At 53.7% G+C, this 26,393-nt stretch overlaps 1 protein-coding gene across 29 annotated transcripts in view; it reads right to left on the reverse strand.

Annotated features, from left to right (window-relative positions):
• EXD3 (exonuclease 3'-5' domain containing 3) overlaps positions 1-26,393 on the reverse strand; it is a 296,493-nt gene that overhangs the window by 42,661 nt on the left and 227,439 nt on the right. Inside the window, exons 19-20 of one of the 29 annotated variants that reach the window (XM_083807570.1) lie at positions 20,860-21,067; positions 19,751-20,112 (exon numbers count right to left, since the gene is read on the reverse strand). The exons of 25 other annotated variants lie outside the window; for them this stretch is intronic. In XM_083807570.1, coding sequence (XP_083663696.1) covers positions 20,072-20,112; positions 20,860-21,067 — 249 coding nt within the window. In that variant the 3' untranslated portion in view covers positions 19,751-20,071. Of the gene's footprint in view, positions 1-3,044; positions 8,883-19,750; positions 21,068-21,152; positions 25,600-26,393 lie in introns of those variants that run through there. 3 more of the 29 variants (XM_083807580.1, XM_083807569.1, XM_083807585.1) reach the window with 3 other exon arrangements.

Consider the following 26,393-nt stretch of genomic DNA (forward strand, 5'->3'; position numbering starts at 1 on the left):
AACAGAGTGAAAGGGGGGCCCTCGTGCGCCTGACAACAGCGCTTTCCTTCCCCATCAATGGCAGCGAGATGCACGCTGGGCTGACACGGAACTGTGCACAACAAAAGCCAGTGTCCGAACAAATCTTCTCAGGCACTGGGTCCCCCGGGTGACCCGGGGTTAGCCCGGACTTTTGCTCCCACCCGGCCCTCCGGAGCAGGAATGTCCCTCTGCGCTGCGCCATGGCTGGTTCCCACGCTTCCAACCTGCTTTGCTATTTATCAGCACCGAGCCTCTAATCCCCTTTGTGAAGGTCTGATTCAAGCTCAGCACAATGTGGCAAAAAGGGAGGGGGGGAGGGAAAGAGGGAGGGGAAACAGTCCCAAAGAATGAAAATCAAACCCTCTACCTTTCCTCCGCTGATTCCCTGGGGACTCCTCAGCTCCTGGCTGCAAGCGGCAGGGAGGCAGCCCCAGGAGGCAGGGCTCCCGCGGGGCACGATGGTGAGAGCAAGCGTGCACACAGAGCGAGCGCTGGTGTCCCCTCGTAGGCTGATCGGGCTCCAGGGCTCTCTGCTCCGCCACCGCACTCCCGCAGCGGCCTCATCCATCGCCGTGGGACACCCGAACGGGGATGGAGGCGTGCAGTGAAATGGGTGTGCATGGGGGAACCACATATCTGAATGCCCATCCCCTCCTGCTCCAGCCTCCCCTGCTAACAAACCCTCCTGGGCACGCTTCGGCACGGCGAGGCGACACGACTCCACACCCACGGCAGCCAAAGCAGGGCGCAGGGGTGGTGGGAGCCCCATGCTGGGTGCTGGCTCCATCCTCACATGGGCTGGCCCCCTTGGCTGGCTGCTGTTTGCTTTAGTGGAGGATTTGCAAGCCCCTTTCCAAGGCAACTCTGGAACAAAACAGTTTCCAAAGGCTGTGCTACTTACAAATGAGGGTTTTCAAGCCTTTGTCCTAAATCCAATGCTGTTTTCTTTGCAATCGGCAAAGAAAAAAAGTAAAAGAAGAAGAGACGACCTCAAATGCTAATCTTGTTAGGTTAAACTGTTCTCTAAACAGATGGAGGTGCAAGGCAATGGGATTTTTGTCTTTTCGAGGAAGGGGTTAGATTTGTAGGGCACCAGGGGTCATTCCAGGCAAACTGGCAGCTTTGGTCTTTGTGTCCCAAGAGCGAGTAGAAATTGAAGCAATGACAAATGCTCCGAGCTGGGCTGGTGAGGTGGGAGTGGAGAGCTCGGGGATTTTCCCTTCTCAGGACCATGCTCCCCAAGTCTTGCTTCAGGCTCCGGCATCAGCAAGGGCTGGCACAAGGCACGGCCCCACAAAGAGGGCACGTGCAGCAGGCAGCAAGGTGCAGGCTGCTCCCTGCCCTGCTGCTCCCTGCTGCTCCCTGCTGCTGCAGCCCAAGGGCAGCCCCAAGGAAAATCCCCAAAGCCACCCTAGGGCTCTGCTGGCACTTGTCCCATCTGGGGAGGATGCTGGGGACCGCAGCCTCCGCAAGGCCACCGGCAGGACATGCAATGTCCGCTGGGCCCTGCTCCAAGCCTGACTTCATGCAAGTGCTGTATGGCCGCGGTCTGCCAGGAAGTTCTGTGCATGCAGCTGTGAAGGGGAGCGGTGCCCATGAGCCCCTCAGGGATGTGATCTCTGGCACCTGGTGGGGCAGCCCCCAAGGGCAGTGCCAAGGCGGCTGCGGTGTGGGAGCAGCTGGTGGGGGCAGCACTTTCGCTTGGGGCTGGGAAGGAGCTGTGCAAACACTGCCATGCACTGGGGAGAGACTGGTTTTGGGATTAATCCAAACTGCATCCCTACCAGCATCATCCTCAGCCACAGGCAGGAGGATGGGTGACCCACCAGAGCTGCGGCACGAGCCAAGGTCCTGAATGTCCTCAACAGCAGAGGAACATGGAGCTGGCACCACATGCCTGCAAATGCGCCATGCCACTCGTCCCTGTGTGCCTCCATCACTGAGAACTCCTGGGAGCACTGAGAACATCGTGCGCTTCTGCTGCTGGCAGTTTTGGGGACGTCCGGACCCCCTTGTGGACTACAACACAACGGGGCTGAGCACAGTGATGCCGGGCACGCACCGAAAAGAGCCGGGGGAGAGCAGCAAGAGAGCGGTGCCCTCAGCTTCACACCTTGCCGTCTGTCTGTCTGTCTGTCACCTCCCTGGCAGAGGACAAGGAGGGAGGGAGCTGGAGGCACAGAACTGGCACTAGCCTTCGCCTAGCTGTTGCCAGCACTGGGGCAAGGCCACCGCTCTCTGGTGACAGGCTGACTGCAGCCCATGCTGGGACTTCTTGCTCCGAGACCCAACGCAAAACTGGAGGCAGGGTGAGAGCGCCAGCCTGGGTGCTCACACCGCTGCGGGTGCTGATGCTTGCTTGGGTGTTAACGCCAGCCCGGGAGCTTCTGTCATGCCCACGGTACTGTGAATGAGCCTGGCTCTGTTCTGGCACCCAGGGAAGGCACAGTGGGATCCAGCCTGTGCCACTGTCATGGGCAGAGGTGACCTGGCTCCCTAGGCAGCTGCCACCATCTACTTAGAGACCAATGCCAGTCAAGTGACTCCAGCTGGCTTGCTGTGTATCTGCAGGTACAAGACCTTCCTCAAGCTTTTTGCAGGAAGGACACGAAAACCTGGCAAGGGAACTGGAGGCTCTGAGGAGATGGAGTGTGGTGTGACCCCAGCCTGTGTCCAGGCAGAGCTGGTGGGAGCGTGGGCCCATCTCTGCCATTCCAGGGCACCCGCTGGGCTCTGATTTGGGCACTGCCATGCTACAAGGAGGTGTTGGCCCTTGCCGTCCTGCTACCCATCTCAGCCTGCCTTCCCCTGAGCACTGCTGGGCTGTCTGTGGGGCACCCCTGGCAAACCAGCCCAGGCCACACACAGCAGGAACGAAAACACAAAAGTATGAAAAATCAGTCAATCCCCCCCCCCCCCCCCCCCAACCGGATCCAACAAACAGGCAGCCAGAAACAGGGAACTGCCCGATGGGCGAAACCCTCCGGGGTCTACCACAAACAGGATCCGCTCCCAAGCGAGCAGGAGGATGTGGGGAAGGAAAGGGAGGAGGTCCTGAGCCTGGTCAGGGGAAGGCCAGTGGGGGGCGGCGGGACAGCCTCCACGGCCCCTGCGAGGAGGTGGAGGCAGATGCAAAGCCGGATGCCCCCAGGCACCCACACAAGCTCTGTTTTTAAGGCCTAGACTTTCCCTCCTGGTGCCCGACCCACAGGACAACCACATGCCAGAGTTACTGAGGTTGATGTGAAACTCCTTTTGTCTTGTTTTGAAAGAAAGGCTAAGGAGAGGGTGCTGGTCTGTTTTTCTAAGGAAGGGGCTGGGACGCGCTCCCCCGAGTGCTACCAGTCAGGCCGAGCGTCATCCAGACCCAGCAGCAGAGCAAAATCCCGTGGGAAAAGGCAGTGCTTGCAAAGGGAAGGCTTTTGCGTGGCCCTGACCTCACCCAGAAGGGTCTGGTGGAGCTGAGTGGGACAAAGCTGGGAGGAAGCCTCAGCCCAACACAAATGGTCCCAGGAGCAGGTTTATGCCCGGTCCCAGTGAGCACATGCATCCCCACGGCCACGGGCATTCTCTCAGCTGCTCCCACCTGCAAACAGAAACCTTCCTCTTCCTCACGTCCTGCAGAACAGAACACACCAAACACCTAATTCCTCCCTTTGGCTACAGCCACATCCTCCCCAAAGTGCTGGGGGGGGGGGGCTGGCACGAGCCGAGGGCCACAGTGTGGCACTGGGAGCTGCTGCCCTTCGTCCCCGTCCCCAGGGGCTGCAGCCACCACAGCCACATGAATTGCTCGGAGGCTGCAGCCGTCTGACATCGTCGCTGCAACGCAAGCGCTTTCTCAGCGGGCGCCTTCATGCCCCCCTGCCTTGTGTCAAGAAGGCGGCCAGCACAGCATGGTCCAGGATGGGAATTTGCCGTCATCTCTCCTCCCCCCCCCCCGCATTCAAAACAAACAGGAGATGTGAAAACGTAGTGTCCAGAAAAATGTGCGAACAAGGAAACAAAAAGGCGAAGCGGCTGGAGTGCCAAGAAGCTCGGCTGGGGGCCTGCGGGGCCGTGACAATAAATAAACAGCAGTCGGTGCGTGTGTGTATTTGTCATCCCGCGGCAGCCCACTGCTGGGCTCAGTGCTGCAGAGGGACACGCTGACGAGCAGGATGGCACCGATGCAAGCAAAGGGACAAAACGAACGAGGGGCAGGAGCTCAGGTACCCTGTGGCATCCAGGCAGGGATTTTTGCTCAGACTTGGTGCCCCAGCTATTCCAATCCCCATACCCAGGGCTAACACCCAGACGCTGGTGTCCCCAGCAAGCTGCAGTGCTACCCACCCCCTGGGGATGCGCACACGGAGGCAGCGAGCAGTGGTGAGGAACAGGGCAGAGTCACGCCGTGGCTGCTGCGCTGTGACACCCACCTGGAGCAAAAGGCAGGTGGCACAACACATTCTGCATTCATGCTCTGTTCTGCAGCCATGGAGGCCCCAGTGCTCGAACTGACCCAGGCAAGGTGCTCAGCCCCGTGTCCCCCATGGGACCCCTTCTTCACCCACGGGCAGCTGCCAGCTGAGGACTGACCCATCAGCATTTAGGTGCTCCAGGGACCAAGACCTGTTTATTTTTAGCTGAGGGGGAATAGCTCAGACAGGGGCACCTGACTTTTCCAAGTGTATCAGATGGTGAGATGAACCCTTCCCCCAGATTGCAGACCTACTGGGGAGATGGTTCCTCAGAAGCAGGGCCTGTAGTGGGACTGTGATGCCAAGAAGAGCCAGCAAGGGTGCTGGCATCTGTCGGCCCCCATTGCAGGTCCTGGTGGGCAGCCAGACCCATCGGTGTACCAGCAGCCCTCGTGCACACAGCTCTCTCTCACCCCTGACACCCCAGGTATGTTTTCCGCCCCTTACCCAATGCACAACCCCTGCACATGCATTTCCTGCTCTTCACTGTCTTTATTCACCCTCTATTCCCATCAACGTATTCCTGAGCGTGTTTTTCCAGCCATAGGCATTCTGCAGCCACTTTGAAGCTGGAACAAACACTCTGATGGAAAAGGGGAGATTTCTGCACCATCAGGTGCAGAGCTGGCTTCAAAGCTCCCTGCTGTCAAAAGGCATTTAGAAAATGTTCTGGAAGAGGGACTGGAGTTAGGCCCACCACAGAGCGAGAGCCAGACCAACAATCAGAAGCACCATGGACACAGGATTTGTGCTGAGCCTGTTTCTGCTTTAAAGACAGCATCAGGATTTTCAAATAGTCTTTCACTCCGTGTGAGCTGTCAGAGGCCATGGAGATGATGGCCTTGTGAACAAGCCAAAGCCAGGTGTGGCTTCTTCCACATGGTAAACATCCATCCCCTCTGTTATCTTTAACAAACAGCAGTGACTTCTTCCCTGACCCAGAAAAAGAAAATACCTTGTCTTTTAAAATTTATTATTTTTTGTTCTATGAACATTTTCCCAGAGGAGAAAGCAGAAGTGCCATGCCTCCCATGCCAGACAGCACCGTAAATGTCTCCCACTTCTTTGCAATGCCAGAAAGGAAAATGCCATCACCCCAACCACTGGGGAACGTCACGTGCCAGTTGGGACCAAACTTGCTGTCCCGAGAAGTGTGCACTTAGCAGTATTGCAGAGCTCTGAAAAGCCAGGGCTGGTGGCTCCCGAGAACACGAGTCCAGGTAAGGCACTGGGTGAACATCCTCTGGTTCAGTGATTTTAGATGTAATTCATAGCAGAGCATCAGTGTGCTGTGCAGGTGATACCTGGAGACTTTCACACCTGCGAAACCTGGACCAGTCCTGCCCCGCGGTGCTCCACCACGGCACACCCAACCCGCTGCAAGAGGCCCAAAGCTCACCAGGGTTCGGGTGTCCCCAGGGTTGCTCTGCCCTGCTCGGCGGTGCCAGAGCTCCCAGGCCACCCAGCGCGCAGCAGGACCCCAGCCCTGTCTTGCTGTAGCCATACACAGTGGTCTTGGTGAACAGCTGCAAAGCCCCAAACACATCTCTGAAGGTCTCCCCTGCTCTGAGACTGCTCCTGAGGCTGCAGCGCCCTGGCTACAACCCCTGCTCCATCCTGGGGGTCAGCAGGGCACGTTGGAGCAAACTGTGGTGGCCCCGGCACATCCGTGACCCCCAGCGAGGCCCCAGCACAGGGCCAGCTGCCCTGCCCCACACATTGCATGGCCACCGTGGGGCTGCAATGGGGCTGCTGTCCCTACAGGCTCACCTGGTGGCACAGGCCACCTGGCAAGTAGCTCATTTCATCAAATGTGCTTGCAAAATCTTTCTCTGACCTGCCTTAAACATAGACAAACCCCGAAATTTTGAAGAGAACCAGAATTTTTGCTGCTCTGCTCTTTTCTGCTCCTTTTAGTCTTCAGACTGTCATCATCTGGGGAAAGAGGGTGAGTACCCGGTCCTTGGTAGAGCCTGAATCCTGGCCCAAATGGGAAACCCACCCTGTGAGCTGCGTTTCCCTCCCTCCTCAGCCACAGATCTGTCTGCCCAGCTTACAGGGCAATCAAAGTGCCTGTTTACCCTGCACAATTTCTGATGTTAAATCACAAAAATGGCCCTGCTGGTCCACCTGCAGATTGACTTAAACCAGCAGAAGGTTGGGTACCTACCTGCCTTGGCATCAAAGTGCTTCTAGAGAAGCAAAGACCCCTGCCCCCAGCACAGCTGGTGGCAGCTCCAGCCTCTTCACCTGCTCTCATCCCCAAAATACCCTGTGGTGGTCAGGTGATAATTCCTCATGGCTGCTTCAGCCCAGGCCTCTGCACAGGCCCTGGGAACCACGAACCTAGGAACTGCAGGGCTCATCCGGGCCGAGGGGTAAGCTCAGGACCCCCACCTACGTTGTAGAGGCTGCAACAGAGCAGCGCGCAGCTGATGCCCCGCTCCCCCAGGCAGGTGCCACCCGAGCCCCCACTTTAGTTTCCTGCTCTGGGAGATACTCCCAAGAGGAAAATAATGTTACAGGCAAGAAAGGTGCTTCTCTTCCTGCTTTCTCTGAGCACGGAGAAGAATGTTGTTTTGTTTATTGAGGAATAAAAGGCAATTCAAAAGACCCATGTGAAAAGTTCCCCTGTGCTTTCTCCAAAAACAAACACTAACCGCGAGCTTGTGTACTCAGCCACAAGCCTGCATGGAAACAGCTGAAGGGAGAGGCCCTGCTTTCCGCCAGGGAGGTGCGAAGCCCAGGGACCAGCAGGCAGATGGGAAGGATTTTCCTCGGGCTCCGGGTGCTGTGCACGGAGGTGCTGGGAGCAGTGGCGTGGTCAGCGCCTTCCCACGGAGCGCGCTGGGCAGCCTCGGCTCTGCAGTTACCCCAAAAGCTCCCACAAAACATCAGAAGAGGTTTAAAGAGGGCTGGAAAAGGCTTCCCCCAGGGCCACAATCTCAGTGTAAGCAAACTTAGAACTGGAGGTATACCTGCTGAATTCAAAGCAGAGACCGTCCGGAACATAAGGTGAGTTCTCATGTGCTGTGAGCTCATCTATCATGTAAGAGGAAGCTGCCAGGTTGGGAAAAATGTTCAGCTGTCAGAAGAGGAAAGAAATATGGGAAAGAGCCTCCTGAAATTAGAAATCACTTTGATGGCAACTATAAACACCTTAGTTGGGTCAACAAATAAAACAGCCGGGCTGTCTGCTCTATCTGCACAAACGAAACCCCAAACTGCAAAATTGCCTGGTTACTGGTCCTGTGCTCTCCGCAGCCCGGAGCTGAGTTCCCATCTCTGACCTCTCCATTAACCTTCTCCATGGACGTGCTAATGGAGATGAAATGGTCCTGGATGATAATTCCCACCCTGGGGCATTCCCTGCCTGAATGAATCATCTTGACCAGCTACCACTATTGCCAAAGAAAGGGCTTTGCTCGATGTTTTGCTACTTATAGGAGTCCAGTAACTTCCTAGATAATATTTATTTCAGGTCCATCAGTTCCTCATTGACTTTTCCACTTAGTGAGGGCACCACATGGACATAGCTATCAATGCACCAGCAATTGCATGTGAAGTTTTATATTGAGGAAGCGTGAGAAAGACTGCCAACACTCCAGGAAGTCAGTAATCTTTCTATGTACAGCCAGATCTTCCTCACAGAAGCAAAAAGACCATTTTGGCGTATTTCTGTATCTCCCGCAGCCCACCACGGAGAAGCCTTTGCCAGGGTGGTGCAGCTACAGCCTATGGAGAACCAGGCTCCTCCCTGCAAAGTCAGCTGCGCTTTGAGATGAAGCCCGGGGGGACACGCTGTACGGCTGTTTTAAGTGACTTCCCCAGCCTGGGGCCTTACGGAGATGACTTTGCCATGCAGAGAGCTTCCACAGGCCCTGCAGAGCAGCCGGCTGCCCACCACGCTGTGGAGGCACATGCTCGGGGGAGGCTGCGTGGGACAGATGCAGAGGTGGCTGGGAGCGCTCTGAGTATGCAAAACATTCCCTTCTCCTTCGTGACAGACCCAACTTCTTATTTCTGGCTGTGGAACAGAACAGTAAGGGACTTTCTGGCTGTGGCCAGGTAATGACAAAGCCCTGAGTTTAAGCATCCTGCAATACTCTGCTTCGTCCTGGCCAACAGAGCCAGGCTGTGCAAGGCAGTGCATCCTGGCAAGCAGTGCGCTGGCAAGGTGCTGTGCTTGGGACACCACGGTCTGCTCCCAGGGAGAGCTGGGGACACCAACAGTGCATGAGGCTTCCACAGCACTGCCCCAGTTCTGCCCTCACTGTCTTGACGAGACCGAAGACAAATGCTGAGGGTTTTCAAGATCTCTCTGCATCATGGCAGGGATGTGAGATGCACAGAGGGCAGAGCAGGCTGCAATCCCCATATGTTCTTAAGTGCAAGCAAAACCTGCGAAATAAACACAATATTCAGAGGTAGAAGGGGAAAAAAAGAAAAAGAAACTATATCCTAGGCATATAAAACATGGAACAAAAATTCATGGACTAAACTGAAAAGGCCAGGGAGCAGTCGAAGGGCAGCTGTACTCAGATTGCACCCATAGAAAAGCAAGGAAAGAGCACGAGGAGCAGTGCATGAGGGGCGGAGGTGCCCACACAATGTCTTCTCACGTGGGCAGAAACAAGCGAGGATGGGATCAGGTAGGTCTGCAGCCCTCCCGAGTCCTCTCCCTGCCTCAGAATTCATTCTTGCTGGGATGGAAGCTGCCAAATCTTCCCACATACTTGCTGCTACTGAAGAGCATGAGACGGAAGAGCTGACTCCAGAAACAGCAGCAGCGATGGGCTCTGCTGACAGCCCTATGTGAACGTTGTCACAGGAGATTATTTTTAGTGGAACAAATAAAAAAAAGTGTTATTTTTTGCTTTAAATTCATTCATCTCATTCCAGTCATCTAGGACATCTTTTCACAGAGACTTCTGATGTTGAGATTTTTCTCCTTAAAGCTGGTTGAAAACCAAGATGGGTTTCCCGGGAAACTTGTTAAGGGTAAAAACTATCATTCATAACCCTGAAAACTGGCTGAAGGACTAAGAATTGACGTTAGAGCCTATCTCGGGGGTGTTTCCCTCTGCAGTGTATTCGGGGAAAAATGAGCAAAAGCCATCCTACACTCTGGTTTGGAGACAGGCAGGGGGCTTGGGGACCCTGCTTGGCACCAGCACTCCCCATGGTTCCTGACACCAGCAAAGGTCCCCCCAAATTTCCACCCTCAAGGCTCAGCCCCTTCTGCGTTGGCCCCCACACGGGAGACCCACTGCAAAAAACAAAGCAAAAACCCAAAGAGGCCATAGACATGCTGGTTGCCACTGCTTTTTATCTGGTGTGAGAAAACCTTCCTGCAGCACAAACCAGCTCAAAGCCCAGAGGCGTCACCAGCCGAGCAGTTTTGGGTGGCGGAGGGGTGGTAACCCCGCTCCCCAGCCCCCAGCAGGCAGGCTCCCTGCCTGAGATCGGGGCACCAAAGAGCCAAAAACAAACAAACAGTTCGAGTTAATGGGGCGGCAGTTATTTTTGGCCTAGAGGGAGTTCACACAGTGTGTGTTGTTTTAGTAAATAACTGCAAATGGAGCTTGCGGTGCAGGGAGCGGGATGGGAACCGACGCGCTCCGGCGGCAGGGAAGAGCTGCGCCTTGTCGCACCGGTGCTAACAGGAAACCAACTGCCTCCCCTGCCTTAGCACCTCTCCGTACTGACACTTTTATTGTCACCACATCCTTCGGCAGCCACATCAGAGAGAAGCCGGGAGGGGGCTGGGACCGGCTGCGTTTCACCGTGGGAAGGCGGCTTTGGGGCTGGGCGCCAGCAGCGAGGGGAAAGCGCAGCCCCGCGCCCTGCCCAGGAGGCACCCACGAGGAGAAGCTGCGGCTCAGGCTGCTGCGGCCACCTGGGCTATGCTGAAGTTGTCGCCGTACCTGGGGCCAGGAGAGAGCGGATGGATGCAGGACGGGCTGCGGAGCCCACTCTGCACCCAGCCATCTTTGCGCCCAGCATGGATTCGCGGTCACAGCTCTGCTGCCTCCCGAGCACCCCCGCAACGCCGTGCACCAGCACCCGGTGTGCCCGGCCGGCACGCCAGCATCTGCACTGCCCTGCACTGATGGGCCTCAGAAAAAGGCGGTCGCCGACGGAGCCACATCCCGCAGGAGAGCCAGGGCTCCCTAACAGACTGGAGCCTTTGCATGTGCTGAGATGCAAAAAATAAACACATCCTTCACTTCTCGTTTTTTGGAAAGAGTGATTATACTCTTGGGTGTCTGGGATAAGGATCCCGGGTGCCGGCAGAGGATTTTAGTGGCATTGGCTGGGTTGGCCTGACTCCATAAAATAGATGCGAGGCTTTTCACAAGCAGAAAGCACAACTCATCAGGAAAAAACATAAAATCAAGCAACACATCATCTCTGCAAGAGAAGGGTGGTTAGAAACAGCCCCCTCTTGCACTGTAATTGTAGAGTCATAAAACTTGGAAATAAAACACAGCCTGAGGCCGCAGCCTGAACAGAAGCAGGGGATGAGGATGAACTGCAAGGCTGCAGTGGGAGCATCAGGCTCACATATGAGTCTTTTCACTGCTGCTGGTGACATTTGCTGGGGGAAATGCTCCCAGTCCCAGCAGCTGCAGTCCGAGGGCGCAGGGTAACTGGCGGGGCAGTGCCTGCGCAGCCACCAGCGCCATGCCCAGCCTTCACCGTGCCGAGTGCCCGGCTTGCAGCAGGAGCCACTGGCACAAACCTCCACTTAGGAATAAAACAAACCTAGAAGCTTGCTGGGGAGCCACCAGGTTTGGGCAAAAAATAAAATCAGACAATAAAATCACTGCCACTTCAGCAAGGAGAGGGGAAAATTAACCAGGTTTCCCGGCTCCAAGTCCCAGGACCATTGGGAGTTAAAACTCTTGGAGCATCTCATATATACAGCACCCAGATGCCAAAGCTCAGGGTCTTTTCACTCAATGTCTGTTACATTTTTTTTCTCCAGGTCAGTAGGTGTAAGCAGATAACGGAAAGGCAGCAACGCTGTGGATCCGAGACACCAGAGGCCCCTTGTAAATCTGGGGCTGGCAGCAAGGTGCCTTGGGTTGGTGCATTGCAGGAGGGAGAGGAACAGGTTATTGACAGCCCAAGGGTACTGCTGCCTGGATGGAGAGGAGCAGACACCCTTTTTCTGGGCCAGCTGCAACGCCTCATCTCTTCCACATGCCCAGGGTGTGCTGACAGGTGGTGCTGGCGCACGGTGTGGTGCTGCACTTGGAGGATGCTTGTCCCTGCAGAACCCAGCCGAGGGCTCCGGGGGTCCTTGCCAAGGACCCACGCGTGGCACAGCCACAGCCACTCAGCTGACAGAGAGTTTGGGGCTGTGCCCACCCCTGCCCAGCACCCCTGAGCCAAAGCAGCCATTAAGTAGTCACTCAGAGTAATAAGCAAAGTGAGGCCACAGGAGCTGCCATGTTGTCACCGGAGCCTGTTGGGCTCCCAGCACAGGGTGGCCACATGCAAGGACGCTGGGAGGCTGGTGGAGCCCCCAGCCAAAAAGCATGGAGGTGGCTTGGTGAAGGCAGCAGGGTCTCCAGACCTCAGTCAGTCCTGGTCTCTGTCACCAGCGCAGGTCCCCAGTGAGGGTAACATCCGGCATCTACTGCTATGAGCAAATGAATATGAATGAAAGAAACCACAATGGTGGAAGCGCTGTTTGGGCAAGAGGAGCAGAAAAAGACAGCCAAGACATCTCAGGAAACTACCCAGCATCAGCATCTCACAAGTTGAAAAGTCTTTTGCAGCCGTTTCAAGTTTTCAGGAGCTTTTTGCCACTGAGGAATGCCTGTGAAGGGTGGCTGGGGGAATGCTTTCCCTGCAGGTTTTTAATAAGCCCTGGGTGCACATCTGGGCTGGTTTCGGGTCTGTGGCATGTGGGGGAAGCCACAAATATGAGGCTTCCTGGCCTTTTGCTAACAGAGCCACCTGTGCTGCGCAGAGCCCCCGGCCACGTCCATCCTGACCCCGGGCTCTCAGAGCAGCGGCCAGGGGCTGGCCGGAGCCGCCCTTCCCTCTGGGCTGTGTCCAGGTTCCCTCCGGGCTGTGCCCTGGCGTGTAGGTGCTGTGCCAAGCCAGGAGGGTCCCTGCACGCACCCCATGCAGCAGCCCCGCTGCCTGTGGTGAGGCTCATCTGGTGCACACCAGGAAAAGCCGCCTGCAGCACCTCAGGCCAAGCCCCAGTGTCCACGCAGCCTCCGGGATGCCTGGCATGGTGACGCCACAGCAACCTGCTCCTGAAGACATGAGATGAGCGCTGACGGTCTTGGAGCCCAGTCCCAGGGGGACTGGTGTTATCTGCCTCCCTGGGGAGGCTCTGCTGTTCTCCAGCTGCTGCCACGGGGAACAGAGGGTCACTTTTGTTGGATGATCTCGTCAGACTTTGGTTATGTTTGTGATACAAATCCTAAAAGCATTCTGTTTGTACACCCATAAAAGGCTTCCCTAGGGGGAGATAAGAATTGAAGACAACTGGCCTTAATGATGTTGGAGAGATTTATGGGATCACCTTAAAAGGATTTATTGGAGATTTTTTTTTTTTTAATGAGCAAATAATTAGCAGACTTATCTGCTTTTTGTTGCCTTGCTTGTTTACTGCTTTAGTGAAATAGATTTCTAGGGTTTTTAATAAAGTACATTTCTGTATTGTTGGGCAGTTAGGATCTAAAATAAAACATTCCAATTTTAAAGAGCCATCAGCAAGGCAGGGAGGCAGTACCGGGTCTCTGATTGTTTGGCACCTGATAGTGGTGTAACATCAGGCACCTCAGCTGGTGGAAATGCAACATGGAGACGTCCAGTGGGGGTGGCCTGGATCTTCCTTGGTACTGCAGTGCTGGGCACCTGCCCCAGAAACCCTGGTGACAGCAGGAAACCTGCCTGAGTTATTGTGGTCCTGCGGAAGATTATTGTGGCTACAGGGAGACGAAGCCCCAATCTGTCTGTGGAACGCTCTGGGAAATCTGCCCATGCCATGGGATGGATGGGGATGTTGTAAGGGATGTGCACACAGGAGCAGGGATACGGAGGGGCACGCAGAAATTTGGCTGGGGTCACAGCTATGGCAGGGATATGTGGGCTGCCCTTATTTTTAGGGTCAAATCTTTCAGAAAAGGAGCAGAACATTAGGAACAAGATGTGGAGAGGAGCTGGTGAATGGCAGGGCTCTGAGAAATGCGCATACAACCACGGTGTAGCCCAAAATCCTGGAGGCGCCCAGATTTATGGGGACAGCAGCTCCCTGTGAAGGAATGGGCTCCAGCTCCCGCCCCGCAGTTGTGCTCGTTTTCAAAGATGATGGGAAGAAAAGCAGCTCAAGTGAAGCTGAGAGCACAGGCAGGCTGCAGGAGGGTAGCACTTTGCAGGGCAGAGCAGCATGCACAGCATCCCCAGAGCATGGGTCTGCAGCAGTACCACCAGCTCCCGGGGGCACACCCTCTCCCCGTGGCTCCCTTCCCAGAAGCTTCTCCCCCCCCCGACCCTATGCCAGCATCCCTGCCTGGCCCTGCGGGCGCCAGCTACGCCAGCCGGCATCTCCTGCATCTCCCTCTGCATCCTGGGCCACCTCCATCTCTGCGGGGAGCTTCCATCGCACCTAGGTGAGGATTTTGGGCAGCCCAATGGATGGCCCTGGGGAGAACTGGCTGCACGGAGCCATTAGTGGGAGGCAAGCTGGTAATTGATAATCTCAAAAAGGGGCTAGGAGGAATATAACTATGGGAAAACCCAAATCCAGCCCTGGGGAAAGCAGGAGAAGGCACCTCGGGGCAACATTGTGCTCCAGCCACCAAAGAGACCGTTCATTTAGCCAGGGACCTTCCTGGGAGGTGACAGCATCGCCCCAAGCCAGGGGTGCTGCTGCCCCTGGCACCCAGGGACACTCCTGCCCCGGACCAATTCAGGCTCTGGTGGAGCTGGTTTCCACTGGGAGGGTGAGAGAGTGCATCCTCATGCCAGCAAACGGTGGATGAAAAGATGTTACTGGAGATCATGGGGTCTGCGAGAAGCATCGGAGGCTGGAGCTGCACATGCTGGGTCATTACTGGCTTGTGCTGCTAATTGGGCATGGACTGCCAATCCAGACTTATTCCAGTGGAAAAAGGAATCTCCCTCGCTGCTTTTTTTCACACAAGTCAAATGTTTGGCGTCTTTAAAGCTTGTACAAACACTTAAAACTTCGATGTTGTTGCACTTAAAAGCTTACGGTGCCATTCTGTAGTTCATTAAGAGGCAGAGGAAACTGACCCTCATTGTCAGGCCCGGAAAAACACTGCGCTGTTTTCTCTTGCCATGCAGTTCCCTCTGGCTTAAACACTCCCAGAGCGAAGGAGCAGCTGCTGATTCCATGGGCACCAGCCCTACTTCTGTGCTGCCAGGCTACATCTGTGCTGTGATGCTTGGTCATTATTAATGGCTTACTAGGCGAGCCTGGACTTCTTACTGACTCCTCCTGAAATCAGAGGTGTAGCTCCAACAGATGAGCTGTCCTAGGGCTTACTAAACAAAAGCTGACTTGAGAATGTATTTCCAGACCAGAAGCACCTACATTTCTCCCGTTAACTTTCACAGAGAGATGGCGCAATCACAGAGCAAGGAAGTCTCCAGAAATGGGTAATGCAAACAGAGCGGTTGCAAGCAGAAGCACCCAACATTTTGAAAGGGCTGACACAGAAATAAGCGGCCTATTTTTAGTGCAGGTGATAAATGAGGGCTCCCACTTTTCAAAAAAACAAGTCAAACTTCATAAAATAATGAGCAGATACTGTGAACTTTCAACATTTGCCCAAGTGACCTGCGAGTGTTGCTCTTTGAGGGAGCAGGCTCCTGAACACAAACGCTTGCAGAGAAGCAGACCCCGACCCCCGCGGGTCACGCGTCCTTCTGGCAAGCTTTGGAGCTCGGACGCTCCCATTCCCTGAACGCACGGATGGACGAGGCACTGCTGTCCCCGGAGGATGTGATGCTCTGGCGGGGCCAACCAGTGGCTTCTACCTCCGCAAGATGCCCCAGGACCGGTCCCTGCTGCATGTGCTGCTGGCAAGGACCCTTCCCATGGGACACAGAGGGGACGCTGCTGAGCCCTGCCTGGGACGCAGGGAAGGCCAAACCCCTTGGCACAGCTTCCTCAACAGGGGATCCCATCCTGGGTCCCGGGCATCCTCCTACAGACACAGAAGCTGCCGGGAAAACACATGCCGATGAGTCTTCCATGTACTGTGGGAATCAGCCTGGCTGGCTCCTTGTTTTTTATTTGCAGTACTGCAGATAAGAAGCCCAGGGTGTTGTGGGAAACAGGAAGACCTTATCTTCCATCCCAAGCCGCTTCTCCTGCCACAGCTTTGCTTTCTTTTCACTGGCTTTCCTGATGCTACATGATACGGGGCCGCCGAGAGGGCTTTGTGCTGCCTGAGCCTCTGAGCAGCACTTCTGGAGGCATCACCGAGCCCCCGAGCACCTGGATTTTGCCTGGATTTTATTACCATGATAAACTTACGGGCAGATCACCAGGGTTCTCCAGAAGCGTGGCAGGAACTCCCTGCACAGGGCAACCCCCAGTCTTGTGGGTACCAGGGACCAGTTCAGGTGACAGCTCTCCCAACACAAGAGATTTTGGAGAAACCCGCTCACCAGTGGGCAAGGGCCATGCCATGTGCAGAAGTATCAGTACCTGAATCCCAGACAAAAAGAATTAACTTCTCATGATCTACTGGTTTTAGTAGTAGGCAGCATTTCCAAAAAACAGCTACAGCCCTAAAAAGTGACAGGTCTGAAGTCTGCAGGCAGCACTGCAGACACGGTGTGCAACATGTTGCTTATCCCTCCAGTCCTTGGAAATGTGGCTGCTACTGTTAGATTTTCAATAAAAATATGACTACGGACTTCATTCACTTTCATGTCTACTGAGCACTTTGTCTAGTAGCTACAGTGTGGACTGGAAATCAATTGCATTAGACAGTTTAATAAAGAACATACTGATGTTATGATGCTAGAGCCAAGATTATCCCAAATTGGGACCAAAAGTCAGTCAGTGAGGCGCTGCTCTGACTCTGCACGGAACCTGAGCTGCAGCTTTAAGTCCCTCCATGGCTCCCCAGCTGAAATTAACCCAGTCCACTGTTATCCATCATGTTCGTTATCTGCCTTGTGGACGTGTCTCGGAGCCCAGGCGGTGGTTTGGGATACTGCTGCTCTAGGCTTTGTATGAGCAACAGACAAGAGGAAGTGCTCAGCCACCTGCCAGCCTCAGGGAATGTCCCATGCAGACGTTTCCATGCTGGCTGTAGGCACCTGAGCTTGGTTGCTGCTCCCCAGCCAGCTGCAGCACCACGGAGCTGCAAAACCTGCCCAGAAGGCTAGATGAGCTGCCCCAGGGCATGAGCACATGCTGGGCTGTCTGCTCGGTGACATTTGTGGCCAACTCCACAGCCAGGAGGCTGCTGCCCAGCAGGGAGAGTCATCCTCTTGGCAAGAGCTACATGGGACCAAAGCCGCTTTAAAAATGGCAGTGTGGACCCTTCTTGTTGGACAGCCTCATGTGGAAACTTTGCCCGAAGCCCCTGGAGCTGAGCCCTGGGCGTTACGTCCCAGTGATGCTGGAGCCCAGCAGCGGCAGTGCCTGTACTGGGGGCAGGTGCCTGCCTCTGGCTCCCAACACCGAGGACGCTCCAGCACTGCGCCCTGCTGTGGCCCCAGCTCAGGCAGGGATGAGGGATCAGCCAGGACCACTAGCTCCAAGGAGTAACCCTGAGACTGAAGCTTTGCCCTGGGACCACAGAAACGTGGGCTTTTACTCCCATGGCCCCCCATCTCTTTTGGATGCTCAGCACAGAGGGCTCACAGGCTCCCGTTACTGACTGTAGCACAAAGTGGTGGCTCTGAGGCGCCAGAAAGCAGTGAGATGCTGCGCTGTGCAGATGGTGGAGACACCTCTGCTTGGGTCTGGCCTTCACTAAATAGATATCAGGATGGAGCTGCTGGGGGAGGGATGGGGGGGGCAGACACTAGAAAACACCCTGAAATGCCCTGACCCTGGTAAGGAGAGGAGAAGGGGATTAAAGGGAGGGATTAGCAGGGGAAAAAAATGAAGGTCGTCCTCGGTGAGAAAGAAATGAGGCAGCGGCAGCGGAGCTGGCTCTGCCCCCTCCTCGGCTCCCAGCAGCGCGACAGCTCCTTTGTGCCTCCAGTGACCCAGGGATTATGAGTGTGGGAACGGGGTCCGCCGGGGTACCCTGCATGCTGCTGCTGGCCCCGCGCTCTCACAAAGGCAAGAAAAAGTCTTGGGGGGAGAAAAGACTTGGAGAAAATCACTCCCGCTGTGGCTTTGCGTTTGGTGTTGGCAATGACGCTGTGTGCTTTGGATGGAGATGTGAGCAGGAGAGCTGAGAAGCATCCCCAGCCCTGTGTCTGCATCAAAGCACACAGGAGTGATTCCAACACCAAAAGCAGAGCCCTCTGTGTTTTAAATGAGAAAACCTGGTAAATCAGAGATCATCGAGTCTGCCAACCAGTGGGAGCTCTGTTATCGGCTGGGCTGGTGGATTTGGTGAGATGGCTGATAATGGTCCTCACTGCAGGTGTGACGCATCACAGTCCTGTTGTGGGGATTTAACTCTCACCCACTGGAAATCTCAACAAGCAGCCTCTCAAGCCTTCCATCTCCTTCTTCTCCCCATCTTACCTGGCCGAGGAGACAGGCTGTGCCCATGCACCTCCAGCTGGTGTTGCCCTTGAGGATCTACGTGCCCATGCCCTGGTCCTACCAAACGCCATCTCCATTGGGAGGAGCTGGTCTCCTTTCTGTGCATTCCCTCACTGCACAACTGCCCATGGGGGAGTTGTGGGATCAGGGATGGGGTACCTCTGCACTGCCAGAATTCTTTGGTTTAAAGGCTCCCTGTGAACTCTGTGTCCCTGCATCCCTCTGGGGACACAGCCATGGGGCACTGCTGCAGGAGGGGAAGGATTTGGCCAGAGATATGCCGTCCCAAGAAGGAGCCTGCTGCACTGCAGGCTGGCCCAAAATGGGCTGGGAGGTGGGGATGTATGGATGTGCTCTGCTGCACTCATGGACTGCACCAGGGCCACCCCTCTGCCAGCTGCCAACAGCAGCACCCAGAAAGTCACCACGTGGCCATGTCGGAGAGGCCAACACATGATCAAGGACTCATTAGGAAATGTCTGTTGTTGTCACCCCAACAGTGCTAGTGAGGAACGATCCTCATCTTAGGGAAAAAATGGATGTCAGTTCAAACAGTCCCCAAATGCAACATCCCACCGTGGGAAACTCCAGGCTTCTACAAAAACAAATAATCTTGGTTTTCCGCATTAGTTTGTATTTTTAAATAACCCAATGCCAACCAAACTGTTCTTCATGGAGCTCTGTAACACGTGGGTCTTGCCAGACCTGGTGGGAGTAGCAGCTTGCACTGCTGGGGCAGCCACTGTCTCTGTCCAGAAACAGGCATCGCATTTCCCAGCACAACCCAAATCCACCATCGCCTCCAGCTCGTCTTTATAGCCCATCAAGTCAGCCAAAGCGCAGAGCAAATCTCTCATTAAAAACATAAATCCGAACATAAAGACACTGGAGGGGACCTGTGCCATTTTATTAGGTGATGTTAACTCTTCTTGGACACAAATTTAGTGTGAAATTGAAATCACAGGCAATAACAGCACTGGAATCAAAGCCCCAACTGGATATTTTGGTGTTTAGTTTAGTATTGCAATTAAATGGATCATTATCAGTTGATAAGATACCAGAAAAATACAGAAGAGGTATAGTGGTTAAGAAGCGAAATTTTAAACACATCAGAATTTGCCTAGAAAGAGATTCCCAAGAAATAGAGTGCCACTCTAATGAACGGGTATTACTCCAATCCAGCTCCAAAGCCATTAGTGTGCATACTCCTCCTTAGGCTTCCAAATAACTCCCATTAACTCCAGGAGATCAGTTCAAAGGACTAGTAGAAAGATTAACTGAAGTCTGGGCTGCATTCTGCAAAATGGGAAGTGCTCTGTAATTGATCAGCATTGTTACAGGGCTAATCACAGGGATCCTCCTCTGTGTACCAGTGAACAGGGTGACTCCTCCGCTTACACTGCCAAGTATTTTGCAGCTATGGCATCACCCAAATAACATCCCCCTCTCCCCCTGCCCCCCCCCCCCCCCCCCAGGAATTCAGTGAGCATAGACATAGCTACGCAACTAGAAATTCAAGAAATTAGTATTGCTTTTTGTTAAGTATATTGAGAAACCAAAGAGTCAGAAAGAAAACACACGGTGCAACTGGCATTTTCAAAGGATGTGGAGCAGATGGTTCTAGGACACCGCTGTGCCATGGGCACTGACCTCTGCGGCTCCTGGCTGAGTGATGGCACCGGGTCCTCCTCCAGCCCCCCAGCAGGACAGCTTGCGAATTCGGGACCTGGTGCTCAGGGAAAATCCGGTTTTGCATTTGCCTATGCTGGAACTTGGCGCTCAGCTTTTCTTCCTCTCCACACCTGCCCCCAGGAGGACATCAAGCCCGTACTTGTGTTGGGCAAATCTCTCAGCAAGAGCTCCTCCAGCTTATTAAGTGTGTAGCTAAACCTAATCAGAATAAAAATATTGAGCGGTGAGCACAGAGCATAAGCCTGCTTTCCCTCTTTCTAACCCCCGCCTCCCCGATTATATTTAAGCTGGTGACTCCACAGAAGGCACCTTCCTCCAAGAAAGATAGGAGTGTGGTTTGACACAGCCAGTCCCACCAGCATCCCCAGCTCTCCCCTGGGTGCCACTGTCCCAAATAAACCCGATGGCGCTGTCCCCAGCTGAGCACACAGTCCCAGGTGCCACCAGGACACCCATGGCTGGTGGCAAGTCGATGGGCACAGCTCTCATTTCCCTGAGGAGAGGTAAGATGATGCTCACTTGGAAACCACGGGCTCTCTGTTTACTTCATCTCATATGGTGACTAATTCCACCATTCAAAGAGTTGACGATGATGAAAACAAGTGGAACGATCAGGAAGGAAATTAAAAATAGCCCTCATGTGGCACTGTGTCAAGCGTTCATGTTTAGATTTTAATTTTATTTTATTCCAAGTTTCTTTGATAAAATATTTTCCCATGCTGACTACACTTGGAACGTCCCCTCCATCACGGCATTCCTGACGGATGAGCCAGGCTGTTGCAGATCCTATGCCAGGAGAGCTGTATTCCCTCCGCTCCACCATGCTCACTCCCACATCCACACCTTTGGGACCCGGCAGTCATTAATCACTGTGCACCAGCCACGAAGGTACCTCTCAGGGCAGAAACATCATCTTGGAAGCACTGTGGAACAGAAGCCGAGTACCTGACAGCAAGCACGAGACCGGGACCACATCTCTGCTTGGCTCCTCCACAGACTGGCAGTAGGTGAACATTTTTGGCTGGGAGGTTCTCCAGCCACAAGGGCCACTGATACTGATAGGAAGCGGATGGCTGGCTCTGAGCACAGGCTGGCTCTTGCTGCGTGAGGGGACGTCTCCACCTGGGCTTGGCGGTACTACTCCGTTCATGCTCTGTGGAGGGAAACAGCACGGGTCCTCACACCCAAAGGGGAAGGCTGCCAGAGGCTATGACCCTTCCCCAGGCACCGCCACTTGCAGAGGTGCTGCAGAGGACGGCCCCTACCCTGCCCCCAGGCCACCGAGCGCCCACCCAGCCTCCGTGTGTGAATGCTCTGAATAAACTTTCCTACTTTTTCCAAGTTTTGTATTTCTTGCAAACATTTGAAACAAACAAACAGTCTGATTTTAAGATCTTTGAAACTTTTAAAAAAAAAAAAAACACAAACTGCAAATATAAATTAAATTTTCACTTTGCCTTTCTCATCACTAGCCAGCCTTTACGTTTTCTTTCTCTCATTTTTCTTTTTTTTTTTTTCCTTCCTTTTCAGATACCTTACCCCAGGAGCAGGTTCCAAGTGTGAGCTGCCAAGGTTTCATTATGAAAAATTACTGAGTTGCAAAAATAGGAAACACCTCTCCTTCCTCAGGCTCCCACCATTCATTTATTGCTGGTACGGGAAACAAACATTTATAGCCTCTCTGTTTAGGGGGATGTATTAAAATCACATTTGTTAAATACTGTTAAAAGAAAACTAAGGGCAGAGGGAATCTTGAAAAAAAGCATTTACAAGGAAAAACATTAGTCACGCTGTTTTGGTTACTTCTGTGGAGACCCTCAGTTGTGCCGTGTTTCAGTGCTAAATGCTGAACAAGCACAATGCCAGCAGGTCTCCTGCACCTGGCCTCACACACATCTCAGCTTGGCCCCCGTATCTGGCTTGCTCTCTGCTAGATCTGCAGTTAGTTTTCTAATACATGAGCCGCATTTGACAAATCAGCTCTGGGCAGCAGTCCGTGCAAAACTGCAGGTCGTTGTCCTCCCAGAGCACATGCTGGTGACGGTGCGTGGCGTGCAGGGTCCCGGCTGGTGGGCACTTTGCACGGAGCAGAGACACTTTGCTCCCAGCAGGACGGGTGGATACAGTGGCCACATACACCGAAGGTAACGTAAATGTTCTCTGACATGGCAGGCAGGCGAGTGGTGACCAGCGATTTCTGGGAAGAAGGTCTTATGTACCGACCAACAACAAAACTGCCTTGGCAGACTAGTGGGACAAGACCCATGTTCACACACAAGTATCACTACCAACGCTGCTGCAGTGGGGACACACCAGAGCTCTCACTGACTGTGGGAATGCAGCCAGAGAGGCAGCCTCAGCCAGTGCCGAGACACATCAGGGTGCTCACCTGGGGACCAGCATCAGCCTCTCCCAGTGAAGCATTTATAACAGAGCCAAACAAACCACAAAATGATGGGTGTTGAAGGCTGTACTGGGTGAAAGTCTGTGCTGGAAACATCCCCGACATGTTGCAAGGATCTTGGCTTCAGGTACAATTGACATTTGAGCTCCACCTTGGACACCAGGAGCTTTGGCTGCTGCAGCCCAGGTCCAGGACACCAGGGATGGGCTTGTGCGTGGTTGGTGTGTGAGGGATTCCCCTGCCAGGGCAGGCTCCTGCTGCAGGCTGCTCCTGCTGCCACCTCCACGGATGCTTCTCGTGACCGAACCTGGCCGGCTGTTTGGGCTGAGGTGGTCTTTGCCTACATATGGACCCATCACATCTTCCCTTCCAGCGGGGGGATGAGCAGCTCTCCTCACCCATCACTCCTACATGCACTAGAGAGAAGTGAGCATTCTGAGTGCCTGATTCAGCTGCTCCGCTTTGGATGTTTGCTTTAGGGTCCCAGGAGGGGCCTTTTCTCCCTGTGGGCTGCCGAGGAGCGTAAACGACCCATTCTCATGGAGACTTCTCCACCACGGCTGGCTGAAGCAAAGCCACGAGACCTCCAGCCCAGCTCTTTTGGCTACACCAATGAGCTCCACTCCATATTACCCATCTACAAGACCTTCTTCAACCCACCAGCATGGCTCCCCATGTCTTGCCACAGGCTGCTTTCAGTGCAAACACAAAGAGTCAGCGTTGACCTTCCTTCCATCAGAGAGGCACCTCTGGATGATGGCAGTTTGGCCCCAGGCGCCAGCCCTGGAGAAAGACTCTCCCTTTAAGGAGAAAGGCAAAGCACTTTGTGCACAGATTTGTGCTTGTTTTGTCATGGGACACATTACCATGAACCCAAAAGAGGAAGGAAAAAGGGGGGGGAGCTTTTGCCTTTCTGGTGGGAACAGCATTTGAGCAAACTTTGTTTCCCTTGGGGAAAGGCACCAAAATAACAGAGGAAGGGGGGTGTGTTGGGGGGGGGGGGGGGGTGGATGAAGCTAAAAAGGCTACGTAATCTGCCTGGGAAAAAAAGCTCTCCCAGCAGTGCTTGTGAGCCTGTCCATCCAACTGCCACACATCAGGGACACGTGGGAGAAGAGCAGGGTGCTGCTCTGCTGGGGGTGGCACACAGCCTGCGTGCTGGGGACCTGGCTCCTTCGAGCCGAGACTTGTGCTGATGGCCACAGATGAACCTCGGTGAGGGTCCCGCTGCGGGGCCATGGGTGCCAGTCACCCCTTCGGAGGCTCTCTGAAGGCATCTGGGGGATTGGACTAGATGATCTTTCAAGGTCCCTTCCAATCCCTAACATTCTGTGATCTGTGCAGAAGGAAAAGCATGCGGTGGGGAAATGGGGGTCTGGAGAATTTGCTTGTTTGGCTCACCCAAATGCCAAGCTGGGATGGCCACCCGCAACCTGCCCTCCTCCTGCCCATGAGGCTGCCCTGCCTCCGCCTGACTTAAGCTTTTTGCTGTAATGCCCAAGGTCAGCCTTTGAAGGCGTGGGCAGGCAGGTGGCCCCGAGTGGTCCCTTAGGCAGCAGTCGAGGGGAGGTGACACCACACCAGTGTCCCGATGGTCCTTGCCTTCCGTGATGGAGCATCCCCGGGAGCAGCCACACAGGCCCTAGGGTGGGTGCTATGTCAGAGCATACAAAGCCACCCACAGCAGCAGACAGTTAAAACCTCATCATAACCACACTGGTAACATCATTTATTTTCACTGTGGTGTTACTTTCCTTGAGTGACATGGGCTAGGAGCCCGCAGGAAGTGTGCCAGGCAGGGCCTGTGCCTGGTATTCCCATGTAAGACAGAGCTTTCTGATCTCCGCCTGTCTGTGTCAGGGCTGGCACAGAGCAGGTTATATGCTGCTGAGCTTTCCCTGGTGAAACCTGCAGCCTGGGACACTCACTGCACCCCACTGCTGCTGGGCTGGCAAGGAGCAAAATCCAGCCAGGACCACAGCAGGGCCTTGGTGGGCAGCACAAGGCTGGAAAATACAATACCTTGCCGCTAAGATGACCACAGCCAACAGCAAAACCTGCCCCGACAGCAGAGCAGCCACCAGCAGCTGGGCAGCTGTTATCGCAGGGCACGCAACCTCCTCCATGCGCAAATGAAAAGTCTCCTGTCTATTCCCAGCTTGCCCTGCTCCAAAATCCACAATGACTAATTCCCCTATCAGCAAAACCATTCCCAGGCGTCGACCGTTTCCCTTCCAGCTCCGACAGCGCGCTGGGCACTGCTGGGTGCGGGAGAGGAAGAGCAGCCCCACGGGCACCAGTGCCAGAAGTCACCCACGGCCCGGGGCCGGCCTCATTCACCGGCTCTGGTCGCGGCAGGGACACGTCCTCTGCTCCTCACCACGCCTCACTGGAGGCTGCAGTGACGGCGCGAGCCTCCCGCCCGCCTGCCCGTGCTAGGAGCTGGTCGGCAGGACTGCACAAGGAGCCAGATCCCAGCCTCTCTCATACACTCCCAAGGACAGCTAAAATTGTGAGGTCAAATTAGCGGGCAGCATCCCCATGAAGCTACTGCAAATGCTCTACACTCAAATCATTACTTTAGTAGGTAAAATGTATAAACCCAGCAGTGACTCCTACGTAATTCTTGTCTGAATGAATTGTATTTTTGCCATGTCCTTTGCGGGTTAGGAGGGTGCTGAGAAACCATTTTGTTTTATTAAAACATCCTTATCTTCCTATTCTTCCCCTACGTTCTGCTTGGTGATGGTTTTTCAGTCTCTCTGCTCATGTGTCAGCAGCACTGACCATGAGCTCTTTGTGGTTTACAAAATCTTACCTTATATTTTGCTTGCCCCACTTGCATGCATCTTACTGGCTTTACTAAGGCTGCAGCTCTGTTTTGTAAGAATCCTTTCGTGACTTAAATAACTCATCTGAAACTTGCCATTTTGCCCTCTGCATTTAATTGCCTGCAAAGTTCCATACTGCATGGAGGAGAGAGAGGCTGTGCAGGGAACTGTTACAGGCACTCTATTGACTAGATCATTTTTCTTTTTTTAAACATTAGTATTAGCATTTTCAGTACATCAGTTCATTAAAACTCTTCATAAGTACTTGGTGAAATTTAATAACAATTACAGCAGTATGTAAACACAGAAACATACAGCTTCAGGACATAACACTCTCTCTGCCTTTGTTCTGTAGGGAGCTCAGGAAGTCTCTCTTCATTACTTTAGGCTGAACAGCACTCCCGAACCTGCAGACCAGCTCATGCCTGACATCTGTCCTCCTCTTCAGAACTGAAATAAGACATACACAAATAAAGCAGTTGTAGCCAAAACCTGGAGCCCTGTCATTTGTCTTTCTTTTTTTTTATTAGAGATTGGAAGGCTTTTAGTGCATTTTGGCTGTTTCTTCCATGACTTCTCAAAATGTGAATGATACGTAACCCTTAGCAGGTGCATTCCTAACTCTGTCATCAGAAGGCACAGGAGACACAAGAGGCGGAAGACAACCTGCAGGTCTCCAAAGCACAGGGCACACCTAAGACATGCCACCTGATGAAGAGAGGCTGAAGAGTATTGTCCTTAAATGCCTCCATGGGAGGTTTTGCTGTCCGCTCATCCAAAAACCTGGCACAGCACATTTCAACTACAGCGCAGGAATCTGCATAAGTGTGTTTGTAAGCTCAGGAATGTGTCATGTGTTTCCTCCCCTTATCCAGTAGGTCACTTAGATGCACAGGAAAATGGACATGGGACTCGCTCTTGACCAGTCTCCAGTGTCTGGTTTTTGTCACAGTGTTATATTTGGGTACTTACAATTTTTTTTTTTTTAATGAACCAAGTCAGTTTCTTTTGGGCTACTGAATTAGGATTTGGTATTTTGCCACAAGGCCTTGCAAAAAATGGCCCATTAGATTTTTGCTTTCTGCCTTTGATGAAGTCCTTAAGTGGCTGTTTCAAAATGTTTCCTTAAAAAGCAAATAAAATTTCTGCCCAGTTGCCTTATTGTGCACGTGTGTTCGTACAAGCTTGTTGACTTTTGTTCCAACTCACATCCTGCAACCCAGCCTGTAATTACAGGACTCTCT

Source organism: Anser anser (assembly GCF_964211835.1).
Source record: "Anser anser genome assembly, chromosome: 21".
Lineage (NCBI taxonomy): Eukaryota > Metazoa > Chordata > Aves > Anseriformes > Anatidae > Anser > Anser anser.